This window comes from Manis javanica, chromosome 2 (assembly GCF_040802235.1).
Source record: "Manis javanica isolate MJ-LG chromosome 2, MJ_LKY, whole genome shotgun sequence".
In the NCBI taxonomy this organism is placed as follows: Eukaryota; Metazoa; Chordata; class Mammalia; order Pholidota; family Manidae; genus Manis; species Manis javanica.
Window position 1 is genome coordinate 35,377,433 of NC_133157.1, and position 21,930 is coordinate 35,399,362.

Genomic DNA, 21,930 nt, shown 5'->3' on the forward strand with positions numbered 1-21,930 from the left:
AATGAATGAACAAGGGATACCCTAGTGAATGATAGGAACACTGATGTCAGAAGTTGCACAATCATCCAGAATTTTCCAAAGACTTCTTACCTTACTTCCATTAAAAGTCAAAGTTATTACAAGAGACCACAGGGCCCTACATGCTCTGACATCTTCTACTATTCTCCCCTTCATTCACTTGGTTCCAGTCACACTTTGAGACCTTGACAGGAGAAGATATTTTAGGTAAGGTGCTATTTAGGCATGTGCATGAAGGAAGGAACTGAAATATACTGAGCATCCAGTATGTAGCAGGCTCTGTGCTAGGCACTTTCATGTGCGGTGTCACCATATTCTCACAATCACACTGGGACAAAAGCACCACTTTGCCCACTTCACAGCTAAGGAGACTAAACTTTAGAACAGAGGGAACACTTTCTTGGAAACAGAGGGAACACTTTCTTGGAAAGAGTCTATAGTGGTGACTTTTTCTTCCTTAGATACTTTGTATTCTCATTATTCTGTTTGTTATGTTTCCTGCCCCACAACTTCCTCTACCCTATTCTGGGAAGCTGACCTCTATGAACTACATCACTCAGACTACCTTGTCCTGGGCTTCTGTTTGGGTTTTGCTAATGGAAGGTACTAGAGCTGTAGACTGGAGGGCAGGAGAACAGAGAGAGGTGAAGGCATTTATTTCTCTACTTCCTCTCTGCGGTAAGTTCTTATACTGGCTGCTTAGCTCTTATGGCCATAGCTCTTGTCAGCAGTCCCTCTTCCAGACTGCAGCTCTGGCTGGTAACAACACTCCCTCCCTTTTCCCTTCAGGCCTAGAAGTGCTACTGACTCTCCAATGTTGTTTCACCATTCCTTTTTAGTTCCTGTTAACACTGACCATACCTCTGTAAATGGTGCTTTTGGTTAAACTCTCTTCAGTTAAACCCTTTTGAATGCACCAGTTGTTCTGTAAGGACTCTGACTGATACACTAAGAAAACTACAAATGGCACATTCTCCTTTCACCCCCATTCATTGAATTTCCAATATCTACAACAGTCTCCCTTTCCTAATCCAAAGCTTCCCACCCTGGGTCTACCTGGTCTTAAGTCTCTCTAAATACTCCATTACCTACAGAGCAACACTGTTGTTACCAGCACTGTGCTGAATCTAATGTGATGTAAGTACTCTGTTGTCCTATAGTTCTGTGACTGTTCAGTTTTGTCAGTCTGACCATCCCAGCAGGGCAGTAAAGTCATTAGCGGTAGGAAATTTTAGCAATTAGAATCTCTAATGACAAACATTTTAGCCAGAAGGAACCTTAGAAGTTACCTTGTCTAATTTCCTTATTTTATAGATGGGGAAGTTCAGGTTCACACAGGGAAAATCTCACACAGATATACCAGTGGCAGACTTAAGTCCATAGTCTAGATTCTTCTGACTACTTCACCATGTGCGACACTGCACTGGGTACTTAGTAGGCACTCCATATGCTGATGAATCATTCCTAAATTTATGCAGGGGTTTTGTTTTGTCCAATGCAAGGCCTCATACCTAGATGAGTATAGTATGTGCTCAGCCAGTATTTGTCCATTTTTGAACCTGGGATGCAAGACAAATTCCTTCTAAGTTAATCAGAACTCAGAGGATCATTTGTAGTAATAATCCTTTTTACACCCAGAGAAAATGTAGAGCTTTCAAAGTGCTTTCATATTTAAATGAGCGCATTGATCCCTCTGCAGGAAACAGGGAAGGAATTATTAGTCTATTTAAATGATGAAAGAAACTGAGTATCTGAGAAGTTAAAGCTCAAGCTCCTTGATTAGTATGTAGCAGAGCTGAGACCAGTATTCATGTTTTATGACTCCACTTCCATACCATCTCCACATTTCATGTTGCTTCCTTCAGCTTTGCCACTCTGTTTCTAGGTGCAGGAGGGTCATTCAGGAAGCTAGTCTGAATATTTATGATGAATAGGTGGGCCATATACTTATTCTAAAAGAAGTGACTTTGCGTCTTTAAAAATTCACTATTAAAGGTACTTCTATTTCACTTCTGTAATTACATACAGCCTTCAACAGCTGCCCCCCTCCTTCTATCCCTATACTGTGAGGTCTGTTATTTCCTCAGAGAAGAGGGTTACCACCTATGTGTCTGGAGTAAAGGAAACAGCCTTTTGAAAATCACTTCCTGTAAAGATCAGAGCCAGGCCCTTTTAGGCCCTTTATAACTAGGTGCTCAAAGAGAAACAATGCTTTGTCCTTGGCCTGACCCCACCAGAGAGGAATTGGCATACTGGCTTACTTCAAGATCAAATATACAGGGAGCTAACTACAGATAATTTGATTGAATTCTCTTACCGAAAACACTTGGATACAGAGTTCACCCTGAGTTTTAGTCACTAAAATGATCTATCCTAACCAGAGCATCACAGAATCCAAAGACAACCTAAATACATAGTATCCAACTTCTTTGAATTTCAGTTGCCATTAGGAGCTCAAAATATTGACTCACAAAAGGACCCAAACCAAAATCCTACATCAATGGTTACAAACTCAAATGTCTGTACCTCACAAACTCAAATGCCACTCAGGTGCCAGGCAAATAATGTAAAGTCCAGTGTAAGAAAGGAGTAATGGCGTCTGTAATGAACCACAGTAAACTAATTTAACAGTTGCTTCTCAGCTTCAACCAACAGTTGCTTTGTAGGAATGTGAGTTAACAGATCTTCTGATTAAAAAAAACTTTTTTAAAGGCTGAAAACCTACATTTTAAAACACGAAATCTGCTTTTAAAAAGTTAGCTACTAATTCAAACTTGCAAGCCTGTTGCTAGCCGTAAGTAGTCAGCCAGAGTTTGACTCCTTATGGAACGGATTTCCTGCGGGGTTTGGGACCGAATAATGGCAAATGTGGCACTGCCAAGTCAAATATCCTGTAAGATTCATGGCTTCATCTCAGAGAATCTGGATAGTGCTGGAAAAGTGGACCAAGTCCCTGAGTTAATAGCAACGTGCCTTAGTTGGTGATTTGGAGGTATCTGCTTCATGTAGTAACTGGATGTGTGCCCCCTTGGGATATATTTGCAGTGGAGATAAAGATCCCCTTTTCTACGTATCCAGGCAAGTACAGCTCTGGAGCGTCCAAGAAACCTGTGTATCCAGTATTGGGGGCGGGCAATAACCTTGGGAGCACGGAAGAACACTCCACAGTAAGGTGAGAGGACAGACAGGGACTACTGGCTACTACACATAGCTGTATGAACGTCAGGTACTATGGGGATACAGTTTCTCTGCATTGTTGGGACAGATAAGGCAATAATCTCTCCTCCGGCACCACCTTCGGGTACCTCTTGCTCACCATCGCTGGGGAGCCGTCGACTCCAGCGACTTCAGGGGCCTGCTCAGAGCAGAGCCCCGCCCCTGGCCATGTCCATTCTCTAACACCGCCCCCCAGCCACTCCCTCTTCCCAGGAGCCCACCCGCACTCAGCTTCCCCATGAGGCTCACAGCAGCAGGCTTGGCTCTTTAGTACCTGAGCACCCTCTCTATGCTAGCCAATGGGGAACGAGACGATATACCCAGCCCCTGACTTTAGGAAGATCACAGGCTGATGAGGAAAAACAAGACAAGAAAATTATAACCACGTAGAGGGCTGTAGGAGAGGTCCAGGGTTGGTTGGGTCCTTAAAGGCTGCCAGGTGTCCAGAGCCTAGAAGGCAGTGGAGAGGCTTCAGGAAATCCCAGCAAGGGAAAACGGAATGTGCAAAGGCACAGTAGGGTAGGAGTGTGCACAGTGTGTATGGGGCAAGTGCAAGGGAATAGAATAGTTTAAGCTTTAGAATAGTTGCAGGATGGTTGTGGGGGTGGGGAAGCTGTGTCTGCAATGTGTTAGGAGTGTCTTGTAAATTCAGCTTGAAGGCTGTAGCTTTAACATGAGAGAGACTTCCCAGAGTGTGTGAAGAGGGGAAGGGCAGAATGGAGGCAGGTGATTATCACAGTAATCCAGACCAGAAGAACCAAAAGCCACTACTGCACTTATACTAGGAACTGAGATGAGAGAGTGGATTCAAGAGGTAAGTTTAAGGCAGAAATGATAGAAGGCAACTGGTTTGGGAGAGAAGAGGGAAGGAGGAGGAGGCTTAAAAATGTCTGGGCAACTGAACTGTAAGGATCTATTTAGCAAGCAAATAGAAATGAAAAACTAGAAGGCTGGAATTAATTCTCTGCTGTGTACGTCCACTCAGTCCCGACCCCCCAAGTTGTGATGGTACCAGCTAGGAGATAGATGAGCGCTTTCTTGCTTCAGCTTCTCTGATTCCCATGCCAGGAGGTCTCACTTTTACCTTGTTTCCTCCCCTGGAGACTTTCTACTCCAGCTCTTCCTTCAATTTTCCCAAATGAAAGACTAGTGTATATACTCTTGGGCCTACTCCTCTGTCCTGTACCAACCCCTGGAGGCACATCTCTCTCTGATTAGGCCCTTACCTTGTGCTCACAGCATGGACTAGTTTTCATTGGCACATGTCATCTCTTGCTCTTTGGAACCTTTTGCAGTAAGCTGATGCCCTGGGTCCTATGTCTGTTCATCGGATTGGTGGTCTCAGGTCAAGGCCAAGAGGCTAGCCCATCAGCTGCTTAACTGTTTGGTGCTTATCCAGAGCTGCTTTAGGCTCCACCATTTGTTGGGAGAGAGAGGTGGCAAAGGGCCACTGGTGCAAAATCTACTATTATATAGCATAGTCATTTCTACAGCTTTCCATACTTCAGCAGAATTACCAGACCCCAAATGCTGCTGTAAGGTAATTTATTAAAGACTCGCCAAAATTTCCTGTAACAATGGCACATATAATAATTAACAACAGCAAAGGTGCTTAGTTCCTTGCTTCATGTAATGGCCAGTACAGCTGTAGACACACAGAGTCCTCAGGAGGTTCAGGAGGCTGCTACACAGGATATCCAATGACCATGTCACATCTCTGAGCAAGGGACTGGAAGGTCCATATAAGCCCCTGGAAGAGTTTGTCTCTGACCTCCCAGGAAGTGTTGAGGGCCTCCACCTCCACCCAGCCTGTACAGAGGGATCACAGTCCAAGCTCCTTCTGCAGGTCTGCACATCTGAGGGGAAAGGCAGTCGACCTTGATGAAAGGGAGTGATGTCAAGGGCTAGATTCTTGCTGCAAGGCAGAGGACAACCAGAAGGCAGTGGCTATAGATGAGGACTTTCTAGACTGGTTTCTACAATTCTTGGCTTTGTTCAGGGCCTATCCAGGTAGAAAATACAGCCCTCTCTCCTGGACCCTTCAACTAGCCCTCAGGTACAACTCATAAGAACAGCCTCTCATGTCCAGAAGCATCATGCTCCTTCCTACAGGAATGAGGTAGGGGGAATCCTGGGCTGGTGGACCCTGGTGCTTGGGTTCCAAAGAATATTCTGCTCAGGTCTCTGAAGTACCATGTGAACCTCATTCGACTCATGACAGATATAATCTGGGGGAAGGGATTAGCACAGCTAATTGCTGGAAGATACCCTGTTCAGTTTCAAAACTTTCTTAGTGGAGCCACACAAAACCTGTGGTTCCTGCTCAAGGGATAGTCTGAATTCTATTCTGTATGCTTGTGCTCTGCACATACTCTAATCCAGACTACAGGGCTTGTTCATACCAGCAGGCTCAATTGACTACTTATCTGTCCAGGTTTCCTAAACTTGTTCTTCTAATGACTGGCATATGGGTCTAACTGGATAGAGTATGGTTTGGAGAGGATGTGAAGAGGGATAGAGATGGGGTGTGGGGTGGAGGGTGTCTATCAAGAATTGCTGACACTCTCAGAAATGCCTGTCCCTCTCTCTTTATGGATAATCTCCCTATGCAGTAACCCCCATAGCCCAGCAACTAGCACCACAAACCTGCTGGTCAGGAACTCGTGACCCTTTCTGTAAAAAGTCATATCCTCACCAGCTCAAATTTTTCCTTAAATTTTCTCAAATGAAGGAGTCAGCCTCTTGACTGTGAGGACCCTAAGCCAGCTGCATAGTAACTCCCACTGATCCTGATTAGTAGAATTAGTGCCATCTGATTGGCACTGGAGTCTGGGTGCTCAGCTTCCCTCCTCCATGGAACGAGACTCCGATTTGAGCTTCACAAACTCTCGGGCCACCTCATCATTGCTCCTCTGAGACAGAATCCGGAGAATGGTCATGCCTGTCTCATCCATGTGGATCTTCCGGCCCAAGGGGCACCAGCAGGCACAGCTGCCCTTGGCTGCCACATCCCTCAGAGGCATCACAGCCAGCCCCAGAACTCGATCCTCCCGGGCAAAGCAGTAATCTTTCACGCATATTTGCAACTCATAGGCTTCTGGCCCTTCTTCATTTCCTAGGAGGCTGTGAGTACAGGATGGGTGGAAGGCAGGACACCAGAACTGAGAGTCTTCAACTGAATTCACTGCAGCCACTTATCAAGCCCATCCCTCTTCTCCCCTCTCAAATCTTACCCCCTAGATCACCCCCATCCCTGAGTCCTGCAGGTCCCCTACCCCATGACTTACAAGTGAAATGTCTCATTGTACTTGGGGGCCCAGTTGTTGCTTTTTGACTTGGTTGTGAACTTCCTTTTCTTATCACTTTGGTGTGGGCCAACCATGGTCACTTCCACAAAGGGCCGGAACATACCAGCGGTCTGCCACTTGAGGTCATTGGCGGCTACCACTGCCCGAACAAGGGAGACCTGTGAGGGATCCCACCAAGCATTCCCAGTTCTTGAGCCCCAGGTGGCATTCCCCTGGGGGAAGGCTAAGTTGGAGGCCTGGGATAGCAGCCCCTACCCAGGACTGATGAGGTCACTGGGTAAGAAAAAGTGAGACCTGTTAGTCTATGCCACTCACCTTTCACTGTGACCTTGTGCTCTCCAGTTCCTGGATGTGTAAACAAGTCTACCTGAACAGAGACTTCTCCCACAGGATCATCCACACCGGACCCTGAGGGATAGATGGACAGATGATCCCTCATTGGAGAGCTCTTAAGATTTCAGGCCTAATTATTCCAAGTTAAACTGAGGAGCTAGAAGACTACCATCCTCTAACCTAAATCAAGAAGCAATCACCCATTGGGAAGCAAGTAATGGGAGAAGGGAAAGAAATGGGATAAAGAATGAGGCTGTGTATTAAAATACAAGTCAGGCTGACAACATCTTAGGTGAAACTTCTTCCAACAATTTCTCGGGGGAATCAGGAATTTCTCAGGTTCACCAAACCCCTCCTATCTCTAGGCTAAAGATTATTTCACTGAAAGATACTGACAAGGACACTGCTGCCACCCTTTATCTTTGGGAGGTGTGTCCGCTCCATGGTGTCTCAATGGAACAATGTCGGTTCCTTCTAGCCAAAGACAGCACCCTCTTACCCTGAATTCCTGGAGGCCTCTACTTGGGAGGCTGCCTTGCTCAGACTTTGTTCTACTCAAATCTGGACCTCTTCCCAGATGGCTCTGCAATTCCAATATCTAGCCAATCTGCAAGATCCCCCTCAGCAGAGGCCTCACTCTATTTTGAGAAAACACTAGTACCCTGTACCCCAGATTAGATGTCTTTGTCCTAAGGTGGAGGGGTGGGGGAATTCTAAGGACAGAACTATTGTTAACCCCACCTTGGAATATACTGCCCATCTCTGAGACTTGGGATAGAGCTTCTGAACTTTTACACCTGGTTCTCCCACCCCAGCATAGGCAGCCCATTCTAGTTCACAGGCATGTTAACCTATGTTAGATTCCCATGTGCACGGTGTATAACATACCCTTTTCCGGCCGAATGTCCTCATTAGCAGTAAACCTAATACCTTTCCCATCATGCACTGAGTGAGGACAGGCAAGTCAAGAGGCAGCAGCAGCAGGACAGAGAAAGAATGAGTTAGAGGCCTAAGGAGTGAACAGTCACTCAGAGCAGCCCTGCATGTATTCTGAGGGAGTACAGACATGGGGCAGAGATGGAGATGGGTACGCCAAAGAACTGCGGTCAGTGCCTGTATGCTCCAAATTAGATTTCATGGCTCAAAATCAACCAAATCATGGGCAGCAGCTGTGTAACAGAGAAAAGTTATCTGAGACCAGTGGGGCAGGAAAAAGAAAGGTCATAGGCTCTAATTTTCAGGCCCTTAAATGATAAAGCAACAGGTAGAAAACATTTCACACACACACACACACACACACACACACACTCTCTCTCTCTCTCTCTCTCTCTCTCTCTCTCTCTCTCTCTCTCTCTCTCTCGGTTCCTCCCTGCAGTCCTCACCCACTGCTCTTACCTCATACATGCCCATTTCAGCCTCTCATCTTTCTGTCTAGCTTAGAGCTCAATGTTTCCAGTCTTTCTGGATTAACTCTGATCCTCCTTGATGCTGTTACAGGCCTTTATATGTATCAGCTCTGTAAAGGTTCTCCCTGTCCCCTTGCGAAGGGGACAGGGAGTTGAAATCAGAACAGGCGTGGACAATAGGGCAGTACTATAGGTTCCTTGCATATTTTTACCTTCTATCAGCTTCAATCTAACTGCTTATATCCCTCTTCCCCTCCAGGTCAGCTCTGTGCTCCAGATCCACAGCTCAGTAAGGCCTAGGCCTTCCCACTCCCGCCATGAGGTCCACTTGCTCAGTCAGCATACCCAGGTTTCCCTGGGACAGGCAATAATAAATGCTCCTGATGGTCCTTCCTGGGAGGGCCCTGCTCTAAGGTCAGGGTCAGAATTTCAGTAAGAGTTGTGTCTATGCAGATGTGTTTCGTTATAGATAGGCCTGCCTGGAACGAAGGAGGGGTTCAGGACTGAAAGCCACGGGTAGAAAACCAGCTGCCTGGGTCCCTTGTGCATTATTAGCATTATCCATGAGGCTGGAGCCTCAGCTATGCAGAGCCCTGCGATCCATCCTCTCTTCACCTGTTCCCATTGTTTGTCTCTCTTACTCTTTTCCTTGTCCAAACTGGAAAATCTCACCAGGACAACTTCTAAGGCTCCCAAAGCTATGAGCCTTCATGAGTATCTCAATACTCATTTTCAAGGCTTCCTCACATATTTTCCCCACCAGACGGGGTACACTTCTTGAGCTTGATAAACATACACTGGCCAGGCAGTATCTGGGGAAAGAAACCTCAGGTACATTTCCCAAGTCTCTGTGATTCTCCTGTCTGGTGTGCGTATAGGTTGGGGCTAAGAATCAGGGTCCCTCAAGAGATCCTGACGTGTGACTTTGATAGGCTTTCTGAAGTAGTACCTGGATCCTCCCTAAGAGTTGGAGGATACTGACTCCCGAGGGGCAGAGATGTAGCAGGGAAAGGAGGAGGGGACCCAAATCTCTTAGGTCTTACCCTGAGCAGTTTGTGAGCGTACAAAGGTCTTGATGAGTGTGTCTGTGGTCTGTGTATACAGAGACAGGGCATAGCGTAGGGACTGCAGATCTGGGCTTTTCTCCAGGAAAGCTTTCTTCAGCCCATTGCCTCCTGCATGAAAGTATTGCTGAAAGACAAAAGAATACCTGCTACTGCTTCACCCCCTTACAGAGAGGCAGCAACCCACACTGTCCTCAGGGAAAGCACACTGAGCAGAGGCTCAATGACTATGCCAGAAGAGGATGGTGAGGACAATAAATCATTCAAAAAACAAGATCAGGTGTACACACAGAGCCAGAGTCACAGTCTCAGGTGAAGAGTATTATTTGGGTATCTGGCAGGAACTGTAAGGATGGTCATGTTCTAGGATGCAGTGTTTGAAGGATGGATCTAACTAGACAAAGATATGGGGTAGAAGCATTTCAGGCAAAGAGAGAGTACCCAGAAGTGCTCTCTTACCCCTTTGAACCCTTAAGAGAAATTTACACCTATGACATACCTCTCCCAAGTGCCCTGAATCACAGTTCATGTGTAGCTGCTTATTACTGCCTGACCAGATTAACTGCCTCTTGAAGCTAAGAACTATATCTGACTCTTTCTGTATCCTTCACAGTGCATAGTACATAATGTCTGGTGCCTGTGATGCCTGACTGAATTAATGAATGGGTAGTAGAAAAAAAATCCTCTGAAAACCCAAATGAATTTATACATAAGTGGGAGAGGAAATGTCAGCCATACTTGGGATATTAGGATCTGGAAGATTAATTCCCAATGGAAAATATAGTTGATCCTTGAACAACACAGGGGTTTGGGGTACCACCCCCCCGTGTAATATAACTTTTGACTGCCCCAAAACTTAACTACTAGTAACTTTCTGTTAACTGAAGCTTTACTGATAACAAACAGTTGATTAACACATATTGTATTGTTATATGTATTTACATTTCTCTCAACTGCAAATGGCACTGTGTATGGTCTATAAATGTGTGCTTAAGTTTTGCTATGTTTTAAATTTTTATAACAGATTTGTGTATACTCTATGGTAGTAAATGATAAAACAGACTAGTAGCTATGTATAGTTTATGCATTAATGACATACCTTTTTCTTAAAATTTTCAGTATTTCTAGGCTATGTACTTCATCTGCAAGTTTTTTGAATTGTCATAAATCTTCAAAAAATTTTTCCAATATATTTACTGCAAAAAATCTGTGTATAAGGGCACCCATTTAGTTCAAACCCATGTTGTTTAAGGACAACGATATTCAGGAATGGCAACAAGGATCTAAGTGAACTGAACTGTCCTCAGAACTCAGGAATATGTGCTCTGGGTCCATGGTAAGTCACTTGAGACCATACATAAGGTGCCTTTTTGGTTGCTCCCAAGCAGGCATATGAACAGCAGAGAAATAAGCAGACATAAAATTCACTCTCTTCTGGACGTGGGGTGGCAAAAGCCTAAGGGGATGCCAGGGCCAAGAGGGTGTGGTAGTATGACTGGAGAAGGGGTGGGTCTCCACCTTGATGGTGTCCAGAGCGAGGTCAAGGATGGCACATTGCTTTGGAGTGAGATTTCGTGTTTCTTCTCGCACCATGTGGTCCTGGAAACTCAGAAAAAGCAATAGCATCAGGACAGCTCAGGGCTGTCATGAAGGTCTTGTTCCCACCTGCTAGCTCACAGCTACATCTTCCTCTCCTTCCCCTCCTCTCAGACTCCAAAGCTCAAATTTCCTTTCTCCCAGCAACCCTCTTGCCCTGGCCTCCAAAGGACCCCACACATTCAGAGTACCTTGAGTTTGGAAAGATGGCTCAGCTCCTTGGCAGCAGTGAAGATCAGCTGGGTGCCCTGGGCATAGAGGGGATCAGTCAAAAGTGGAGGACTCCAAACTTGATCAGGAAGCAGGTAGTGAGGTATGCACGGTGACGGTAAGGGAAGTGTCCTTACCGTCTGGTCAGTTAGTGGGGGCAGAACAATCATCCTTTCCATTGTGTTCATTGCCACCCGCCAGAGCTCCTTCAGTACACGCTTCAGGACTGTCTTCTCACACACAGTGGCAAAGAGTGTGAGGCTGCAGGCCCAGGCAACAGGTAAGGCTGGGGTGAGAGTTCAAGAGCACCTCTGCCCAAGAAGCTCCACCATCTGATTGCCTCTGCCTTGCTTGTCCCACAGGACAGCCCCGGGTGCTGTACTCACTTGCCATCCAGGAAGTCCATGAGAGGCCGGAGCACACTGTCTGCATCCTGAGCCACTGAGGCCCTGGCATTGGGGGATGCATTCCCTGGGCCCCGCACCTGGCCCAGGATGTCAGCCATTTGTCGAACACACTCATCAATCTGCACCTGGAAACTACACACGTGCCCACAGTGCAGCCCTCCTCTCCCGACACACACTGTCCCTGGAGCAGCACCAGCTATTTGGTCCCACTCCAGCACCAGGGAGGTTAGAGGGGGTCATACACCTGCAGCTGGATGGGCAGGTATGGGGCAGGGGCTTGGGGATTGGCCCGGGACCATACCTGGCTCTAAGGATTGTGTGTTTTGGGGCACTGACCTGTTTCCAAACACCATACTGAGCTCATCCAGAACTGTGTTCAGTTTCACCTGCAGCTCCTTCAGACTGTCTGCAGCTTCAGGGTCCAACTGTATCCACAGGAGGCAGGCTTGGCTGAGCTGGTTTTCTTATCCTTTTCTCCTTTCCTGTGGCCTCCACCCCTCCCTCCTAGGCCTTTACTCCAATGCCTACTGAAATCCCTAAGCTCCAACCAGCCCAGACCCCAACTAACCTCCTGGCCTATACCTAGTCAGGAGAGGATGCAGTTCTGTGCCCAGGGAGCTCACAAACAAAGGGAAAATACAGCAACTCCACACTCTAAGACCTACCTCCTTGCCTCCCATGGCCTCAAACATTTTCTCCAGCTGGACCCTCAGTTGCTGCATGTTGTTCATCAGGATGCATGGCTTTGGGGACAAATGGAACTGCTGAGTCTTGGCTTCTTTCGGCACAGAACTCATCAGCCCAGGGTCTCTCCCCCTCTCACACTGCTCCAAAAGCCACAGGGAATTTACATTACCTATAATATATATATGTCTCCCTAAGCACTCAGATGAGGAACTAAATTCAGACAATTCTCCTTGAATGAGGACTAGAAGAAAATGTTTCTGTTTTTAAGCTGGGTGATTAGGCCTCAGGTGTTCCTGGTATTATTATCCTTTACAAATCTCTGAAGGTCTTAACTTTGTTTTTTAAATTTAAAACAAAAGACTAAGTGAAGGCCTAGCTTAGTATAGGATAACGTATCAAATGGAGGCTCAGAGGCACTCCTGGTCAAGTTCCTAACTCCCAGAAGTCAGGAGCACTATCCCCACCCTCCACTCTGAGGATAGCCTTAAAAGCAAGAAGGATTAAAAAATCTTCCATCCCCTTTTCTAAGCTCCCAGGGCCTGACCCTCACCATTTTCTCCTTTGTGCAATAATCTGGGAAGTTCTTTGATAAGATATCTGCATACTGCATCAGCACCTTTCCGATGGTCTGAGAAGAGAGGAGAAAAGGAAAGGAAAGGAGTGGGAACACTGAGCTCTCCTCCCGGGGATCTTGCCTGAGGTCATATCTCTCATTCCAGAACAACAGGAAGATAGTGGGAATCTGACAGTAAGGGACAAAGCTGCCTCAACCCCAGAACAACACTGAGATAAATGCACTTAATTGCCTCAGACACAAGCAAAGGAGAATGGGATAAGCCCAGTCTTCTCTCCTGAAGACCACTACAGAGAGGGCTTGAGCTCATGCTTGTGACCAGATTGTAAGAGTGGTGGTAGTAAAGGGAAGGGAAAAGGGAGGGTCACAGTCACCTTAGCAAATCTCCTCATGTAGTGGGCAAGGATGCTGGGGTCTGGGCACTCCAGCTTTCGGATGATCTCGAAGCTCTGGTTGAGCTGTGTGAAGACGTCCACCACAGAGCAGGAAAAGAGCGCGTGCTCTGATGTCTGCTGGAACTAAGGAAGACCACACAGCGGGTCATCATCTTCAGTCGTTACATTTTTCTAGGTTTGTAGAGTTCAAAAGGGCTATCTGCCCTGCAGGGGTGGCTCAGTGGCTCTCAAAAGCCCTCCTAAAGGACTCCACAGGCCAGGGACAGTCATCCTGCCTAAAGCCCACTTTTGCTGATAGCTTTTGTTGGGAGACCTGGCTTGACCCCTGTTGCAGCTCAATCCCCCAACTTACCCCATCCTTCTTATCTCGTTCTAGGGCGCCACGCAGGAATTCCAGGGACACATCCTCATTCTCATCCAGCCATTGTAGGACAAACTGCTCAAACCACCTGCAGCCAGACAGAAGGAATGGCGTTGGAGGTAGTGGTTGGCATATGCCATGTGACTGACAGCTCCCTGAGGCTGGGGTCTTCTGGAAAGTAGGGCATGGATTGATGCTTTTCTTTCTCTACAGCAGACCCCAGAAAAGCCAGTCTCAAGACTGGCTTGCTAAACGGAATTGAGGAGAGTAGTCCTGCCCACCCCCTCACCTGTAGGGCCCCTCTTCCCTTCCCTCTGTAGTGCCCACATGATGACTCACGTGGGGTACTCAGGCACCTGCCCCTGGAGGACAGGAAGATCCTGCACGTATTCATTGTGGAGCCACTTCACCTTGAAGTGCAGGTTCATGTAGTCAGCACTCTTACACAGCCGGTCTTTCTCATGCTCTAGTGTAGGGAAGGAGGCTAGGTCAGGTCCTGGCTGCAGAGGCCACAGTTCCTGAGCTTTTTCAAGGTGGCAGATCCAGTCAAGTGGCTCTGTCAGATGTCTTAGAACAAATGTGACTCCCAACCACATCCTCACAGCCATCTCCCCCCAGAACTCTGCTCTCCAAGAGCCTGGCCCAAATATTCCTTCAGAGCCTAAGCGAGACTCCCAGATATGGCCTATACTCAGTCTTCTTCTCTAGCTTTTGGAAGTGCCAAGTGAGGTACTGGCCTCTGGTGAAGAAGAGGAGAAAGGGATGTGGGTAGTGGGGAGACTGCCCAGAACTAGAGAAGGGTGATGTTTTCCAGGGTTTTTCTAAAGCTGGGAGCAGGGTCATTCCCTCAGAGGGTCTTAAATGCAGAGATGAGTAGCTATACATGGCATGATTGGGTCAATGAATATACAGAAACAGGGGAAACCAAAGTGGGCCAAAGCCCAGAGAATGAGCAGTTGAACAGTGTAACAGAACACTGAGGTAAACTGAAGGGCCTCAGAGCAGACCTGAGACACTGAAAAAATGAACTCTCAAAGAAGTATATAAATAATAGTTAGGAAACCATGGAAACACAGCAGTATGAAAATGCCATCATGCTGCAGAAAATGAGAAGACTATGGACTTTTTTTTTGTTTCATTAATATAAAATCACATGGACAACATTGTAGTTACTAGATTCCTCCCATTATCAAGTCCCCACCACATACCCCATTGCAGTCACTGTCCATCAGTGTAGTAAGATGCTATAGAATCACTACTTGTCTTCTCTGTGCTATACTGCCTTCCCCATGCCCACCCCTACATTATGTATGTTAATTGTAATGCCCCTTATTCCCCTTCTCCCTCCCTTCCCACCCACCACTCACCCAGACCCTTTACCTTTGGCAAGTGTTAGTTCATTCTTGGGTTCTGTGAGTCTGCTGCTGTTTTGTTCCTTCAGTTTTTGCTTTGTTCTTATGCTCCACAGATGAGTGAAATCATTTAGTACTTCTCTTTCTCCACCTGGCTTATTTCACTGAGCATAATACCCTCTAGCTCCATCCATGTTGTTGCAAATGATAGGATTTGTTTTCTTCATATGGCTGAATAGTTTTCCATTGTGTATATGTACCACATCTTCTTTATCCATTCATCTACTGATGGACACTTAGGTTGCTTCCATTTCTTGGCTATTGTAAATAGTGCAGCGATAAACATAGGGGTGCATATTGTCTTTTTCAAACTGGAATCCTGCATTCTTAGGTAAATTCCTAGGAGTGGAATTCCTGGGTCAAATGGTATTTCTATTTTGAGTTTTTTGAGGAACCTCCATACTGATTTCCACAATGGTTGAACCAATTTACATTCCCACGAGCAGTGTAGGAGGGTTCCCCTTTCTCAACATCCCTGCCAGCATTTGTTGTTTCTAGTCTTTTCTATGTTGGCCATCTTAACTGGTGTGAGGTGGTATCGCATTGTGGTTTTAATTTGCATTTCCCTTATAATTAGCAATGTGGAGCATCTTTTCATGTGCCTGTTGGACATGTGAATTTCTTCTTTGGAGAAGTGTCTGTTCATATCCTCCACCCATTTTTTAATAGGGATTATTTGCTCTTTGGCGGTTGAGGCGTGAGTTCTTTATATATTTTGGATATTTACTGCTTGTCAGACATGTCATTTACAAATATATTCTCCCATACTGTAGGGTGCCTTTTTGTTCTACTGATGGTGTCCTTTGCTGTAAAGAGGCTTTTTAGCATGATGTAGTCCCATTTGTTCATTTTTTATTTTGTTTCCCTTGCCTGAGGAGATGCATTCAGAAAAAAGTTGCTCATGTTTATATTCAAGAGAGTTTTGCCTATGTTTTTTTCAAAGAGTTTTATGGTTTCATGACTTACATTCAGGTATTTGATCCATTTTGAGTTTACTTTTGTGTATGGGGTAAGACAAAAATCCAGTTTCATTCTCTTATATGTAAGCTGTCCAGTGTTGCCAACACCAGCTGCTGAAGAGACTGTCATTTCCCCATTGTATCTCCATGGCTCCTTTATCATATATTAATAGACCAAATATGCTTGGGTTCATATCTGGACTCTCTAGTCTGTTCCATTGGTCTATGGGTCTGTTCTTGTGCCAGTACTAAATTGTCTTGATTACTGTGGCTTTGTAGTAGAGCTTGAAGTTGGGGAGCATAATCCCCCAGCTTTATTCTTCCTTCTCAGGATTGCTTTGGCTATTCAGAGTCTTTTGTGGTTTCATATGAATTTTAGAACTATTTGCTCTATTTCATTGAAGAATGCTGTTGGTATTTTGAAAGGAATTGCATTGAATCTGTAGATTGCTTTAGGCAGGATGGCCATTTTGACAATATTAATTATTCCTAGCCAAGAGCATGGAATGAGTTTCCATTTGTTAGTGTCCTCTTTAATTTCTCTTCAGAGCGCCTTGTAGTTTTCAGGGTATAGGTCTTTCACTTCCTTGGTTAGGTTTATTCTAAGGTATTTTATTCTTTTTGATGCAGTTGTGAGTGGAATTGTTTTCCTGATTCTCTTTCTGCTAGTTCATTGTTAGTGTATAAGAATGCAACAGATTTCTGCATATTAATTTTGTATCCCAAAACTTTGCTGAATTCAGATATTAGCTCTAGTAGTTTTGGAGTGGATTCTTTAGGGTTTTTATGTACAATATGTCATCTCCCAAACAGGGACAGTTTAACTTCTTCCTTGTCAATCTGGATGCCTTTTATTTCTTTGTGTTGTCTGACTGCTGTGGCTAGAACCTCCAGAACTATGTTGAATAAAAGTGGGTAGAGGGGGCATCCCTGTCTTGTTCCTAATCTTAAAGGAAAAGCTTCAGCTTCTCACTGTTAAGTATAATGTTGGCTGTGGGTTTGTCATATATGGCCTTTATCATGTTGTGTAACTTGCCTTCCATACCCATTTGTTGAGTTTTTATTATGAATGCATGTTGGATTTTGTCAAATGCTTTTTCAGCATTTATGGAGATGATCGTGTGGTTTTTGTCCTTTTTGTTCATGTGGTGGATGATGTTGATGGATTTTCAAATGTTGTACCATCTTGTATCCCTGGGATGAATCCCACTTGATCATGCTGGATGGCCTTCCTGATGTATTTTTAAATTTGGTTTGCTAATATTTTGTTGAGTATTTTGCATCTATGTTCATGAGGGATATTGGTCTTTAATTTTCTTTTTTTGTGGTATCTTTGCCTGGTTTTGGTATTAGAGTGATGCTGGCCTCATAGAATGAGTTTGAGAGTACTCCTTCTTCTCCTCTTTGGAAAACTTTAAGGGGGATGGGTACTAGGTCTTCACTAAATGTTTGATAAAATTCAGCAGTGAAACCATCTGGTCCAGGAATTTTGTTCTTGGGTAGTTTTTGATTACCAATTCAATTTCTTTGCTGGTAATTGGTCTATTCAGATTTTCTGTTTCTTCCTGGGTCAGCCTTGGAAGGTTGTATTTTCTAGAAAGTTGTCCATATTTTCTAGGTTATCCAGTTTGTTAGCATATAATTTTTCATAGTATTCTCTCATAGTTCTTTGTATTTTTTGTGGTGTCCATAGTGATTTTTCCTTTCTCATTTCTGATTCTGTTTATGTGTGTCAACCCTCTTTTTTTTCTTGGTAAGTCTGGCTTGGTGTTTATCTATTTTGTTTATTTTCTCAAAGTACCAGCTCTTGCTTTCATTGATTCTTTCTATTGTTTTATTCTTCTCCATTTTATTTATTTATGGTCTAATCTTTATTATGTCCCTTGTTCTACTGACTTTGGGCCTCATTTGTTCTTCCTTTTCTAGTTTTGTTAATTATGAGTTTAGACTGTTCATTTGGGATTGTTCTTCTTTCCTGAGGTAGGCCTGTATTGCAATATACTTCCCTCTTAGCACGGCCTTGGCTGCATCCCACAGATTTTGTGGTGTTGAATTATTGTTGTTATTTGTCTCCATATATTGCTTGATCTCTGTTTTTATTTGGTCATTGATCCACTGGTTATTTAGGAGGATGTTATTAAGCCTCCATGTGTCTGTGGGCTTTTTCATTTTCTTTGTGTAATTTATTTCTAGTTTCATACCTTTGTGATCTGAGAAGTTGGTTGGTACAATTTAAATCTTTTTGAATTTACTGAGGTTCTTTTTGTGGCCTAGTATATGATCTATTCTTGAAAATGTTCCATGTGCACTTGAGAAGAATGTGTGCCCTGTTGCTTTTGGATGGAGTGTTCTATAGATGTCTGTTAGGTCCATCTGTTCTAATATGTTGTTCAGTGCCTCTGTGTCCTTATTTTCTGTCTGGTTGATCTGTCCTTTGGAGTGAATGGTGTGTTGAAAGCTCCTAAAATGAATGCATTGCATTCTATTTCCTCCTTTAATTCTGTTAGTATTTGTTTCACGTATGTAGGTGCTCCTGTGTTGGGTGCATAGATATATATAATGGTTATATTCTCTTGTTGTAATGACTCCTTTATCATTATGTAATGTCCTTCTTTGTCTCTTGTGACTTTCTTTGTTTTGAAGTCTATTTTGTCTGATACAAGTACTGCAACTCCTGCTTTTTTCTCACTATTAGTTGCATGCAATATCTTTTTCCACCCCTTTACTTTCAGTCTGCTTTGAGTTTCAAGTGAGTCTGTTGTTGGCATCATATAGACAGGTCTTGTTTTTTTATCCATTCAGTGACTCTATGTCTTTTGATTGGTGCATTCAGACCATTTATATTTAGGGTGATTATTGATAGGTATGTACTTATTGCCATTGCAGGCTTTAGATTCATGGTTACCAAAGGTTCAAGGGTAATTCCCTTACTATCTAACAGTCTAATTTAACTCACTTAGTACAGTGTTACAAACAACCTAAAAGTTTTTTTTTTTTCCTTTTTCTTCCTCCTCCATTCTTTATACAGTAGGTGTCATATTCTGTACTCTTTGTCTATCCTTTGATTGACTTTGGGGATAGTTGATTTGATTTTGCATCTGCTTAGTAATTAATTGTTCTACTTTGCTGTAGTTTTGTTTCCCTTGGTAACAGCTATTTAGCCTTAGGAATATTTTCATCTATAGCAGTCCCTCCAAAATGCACTGTAGAGGTGGTTTGTGGGAGGTAAATTCTCTCAGGTTTTGCTTATCTGAAAATTGTTTAATTCCTCCTTCAAATTTAAATGATAACCTTGTCGGGTACAGTGTTCTTCTTTCAAGGCCCTTCTGTTTCATTGCATTAAATATATCATGCCACTCCCTTCTGGCCTGTAAGGTTTCTGTTGATAAATCTGATGATAGGCGGATGGGTTTTCCTTTGTATGTGATCTTTTTTCTCTCTCTACCTCCTTTTAAAAGTCTGTCCTTATCCTTAATCTTTGCCATTTTAATTATTATAGGTCTTGGTGTTGTCTTCCTTGGCTCCCTTGTGTTGGGAGATCTGTGCACCTTCATGGCCTGAGAGGCTATCTCCTTCCCCAGACTGGGGGAGTTTTCAGCAATTACCTCCTCAAGAACATTTTCTATCCCTTTTTTCTCTCTTCTTCTTCTGGTACCCCTATAATGCGAATATTGTTCCATTTGGACTGGTCACACAGTTCCTTCAATATTCTTTCATTCTTAGAGATCCTTTTTTCTTTCTGTGTCTCAGCTTCTTTGTATTCCTCTTCTCTAATTTCTATTCAATTTACCATCTCTTCTATTACATCTAATCTGCTTTTAAATCCCTCCATTGTGTGTTGCATTTCAGGTATGGAATTTCTTATTGATTGACTCTCTATCCTGCATTCGTCCCTGAGTTCTTGAATATTTTTCTGTATTTCCATAAGCATGTTTATGATGTTTTTTTTAAACTCTCTTTCAGGAAGACTGGTGAGTTCAGTTTCATTTGGCCCTTTTTCTGGGGTTTGTGAGATTTTGGTCTGAACCAGATTCCTTTAATGTTTCACATTTCCATGTGGCGCCCTCTAGTGCCCAGAAGCTCTACTCTCTGGAGCCGCTCATCCCCTGGATGAGGTCAGGGGTTGTAGGGGAGCGGTGCTGGTTCCTGGGGGGAGGAAAGAGCTGTTTCCTGCTTCCCAGCTGTAGTGCCTGTGTCCACTTTCAGAGCCAGTGGGCTGAGCACACAGGTGTATGCCTCTGTTCTTTGCATTTGTAGCTGATGTAGAAAGGGGCTCCCTCTGGCTGGCCTGACGCCAGCACAGTGACTGCCAGTTTGTGAACCAGTGCTGTCAGGCCAGGAGGAAGGCACAGCAGGCTGTGTATTACAGTGGGGGGCCTCAGAGCTGAGTAGCTAGCCAAGGGGATGGAGTACCTGATGCTCCTGAAAGTTTCCAACTTGCTGGGCAGAACATGCTCAGACAATCTTGTCCACCTATCCCTTCTCCCGTGTAGCTAGCTCCATGAAAACCCCGCCTCTTCAGCAGCTCTCTCACTGCTAGGAAGCCTCTCAGACTGCTCACATTTCCTTTGTCCCAGAGCGGTGGATGTGGATCCCTGTCCTCCACAAACAGCTGGAATCTCAGTCTCTCAAGTGTTCCACTGCCTTAGCTTTCCAATCCCACTAATCTCCAGAGCACCATGCAGTGTAGGTTTGTGCTCGCAAAGCAGATCTCTAGGACTGGGTGTTCAGCAGTCCTAGCCTTCCACCCCCTCCCTCCTCCATTTCTCTTCCTCCTGCCAGTGAGCTGTGGTGGGGGAAGGGCTTGGGTCCCACTGTATCTAGGCTTTAGTACATTACCCTGTTTCATGAGGTCTGCTCTGTTCTCCAAGTGTATGCAGTCTGGTACAGCCTTGTTTCCTGTTGCTCTTTTAGGATTATTTGTATTAACTATATTTTCTTATTATATGTGGTTTTAGAAGGAGTTCTCTGTCTCATCTCTCATGCTGCCAACTTGAATTGATCTTTGACTATGGACTTTTAAGGTCATCTAGGTGAATCTCCAGGGCCTTCTGGAAAATTTAGGACAAGCTTGCCCAGAGAACCTGGACAGTGGCCATACCTACAATTTCTCCTCATCCCCCATTCTTTATAGATGAAGCATTAAATTGAATAATAAAAGCCTATTGTGTGCTTACATATGACATAATGGAAAAAGCAGGCAAATGGAGGAGACTATTGAGCAGTAAGAAAGTAAGGCGAGTGTCCTTGAGAAATCTACTGCTCTATGTCAAGGCAGAACATTGAGTCTGGGGCAGCTGGCCCTTTTGAATTAGTATAGCAAACACTCAAGGAGGAATTGGGAACCCAGGATTCAGTCTCAGAGGGCTCCCAGTCCCAGGAATTTCATCTCCTGGCATTGCAGGCAGCACTATTTCAACCTGAAGTTGCATTTGAAGTCTCTTACAGGAAGCAGTAAGCAAGAGAAGAGGCAAAAGGTGTAAGGATAGAGATAAAGGGACAACAACCAAAAGTTCTTACCACTCAGAAAGATGACTTTTTGTATACGAATGACAGGAATGCTTTTGACAGAACAGACACACCAATAAGCAATAAAAGAGTGAAAAAGTCAGGGACATCAGAGAGACCCTCTCAGAGCTTGCCCCTCCTCTTCCACCCCACACCCTCCTGTCTTAAACCAGGCGAAGAACCTAGAACCATAAAAAGGTACCACCGGGAGGGCCCTCCCTCCTCTTGTGTAGCAACCCACTGGAGTACTGCTCCCTCACCCCAGAGCTCCCTAATTACTTTCCTCTAGGGACCTTCACGTCACTGCATTTACATATAATTCTCACTTTCTATGTCAGTGCATTATCTGTACTCTAGTCCCAAACTCCAATTATCTATATTAACTTCTGTGATACAACTGACAGGATGACTACTGAAACACTGGTCACAATTTAAACTATTCTAATGAGTCCCATAGAGTCAGGCTCTAGTTGCTT

At 44.6% G+C, this 21,930-nt stretch overlaps 1 protein-coding gene across 8 annotated transcripts in view; it reads right to left on the bottom strand.

The window, feature by feature from the left end:
- Window positions 1-4,762: 4,762 nt before the first annotated feature.
- UNC13B (unc-13 homolog B) overlaps window positions 4,763-21,930 on the bottom strand; it is a 245,389-nt gene continuing 228,221 nt past the window's right edge. For 4 of the 8 annotated variants that reach the window (XM_037009876.2, XM_073227839.1, XM_073227830.1 and 1 more), the window contains 14 exons: window positions 13,915-14,041; window positions 13,567-13,663; window positions 13,194-13,337; window positions 12,796-12,873; window positions 12,224-12,301; window positions 11,895-11,983; window positions 11,538-11,690; window positions 11,289-11,412; window positions 11,133-11,189; window positions 10,864-10,944; window positions 9,325-9,472; window positions 6,858-6,950; window positions 6,522-6,681; window positions 4,763-6,357 (listed from right to left, as the gene is read on the bottom strand). In XM_037009876.2, the coding sequence (XP_036865771.2) occupies window positions 6,072-6,357; window positions 6,522-6,681; window positions 6,858-6,950; window positions 9,325-9,472; window positions 10,864-10,944; window positions 11,133-11,189; window positions 11,289-11,412; window positions 11,538-11,690; window positions 11,895-11,983; window positions 12,224-12,301; window positions 12,796-12,873; window positions 13,194-13,337; window positions 13,567-13,663; window positions 13,915-14,041 (1,715 nt within the window). In that variant the 3' untranslated portion in view covers window positions 4,763-6,071. Of the gene's footprint in view, window positions 6,358-6,521; window positions 6,682-6,857; window positions 6,951-7,763; window positions 7,821-9,324; window positions 9,473-10,863; window positions 10,945-11,132; window positions 11,413-11,537; window positions 11,691-11,894; window positions 11,984-12,223; window positions 12,302-12,795; window positions 12,874-13,193; window positions 13,338-13,566; window positions 13,664-13,914; window positions 14,042-21,930 lie in introns of all 8 variants that reach the window. The other 4 variants (XM_073227824.1, XM_073227818.1, XM_073227817.1 and 1 more) reach the window with 2 other exon arrangements.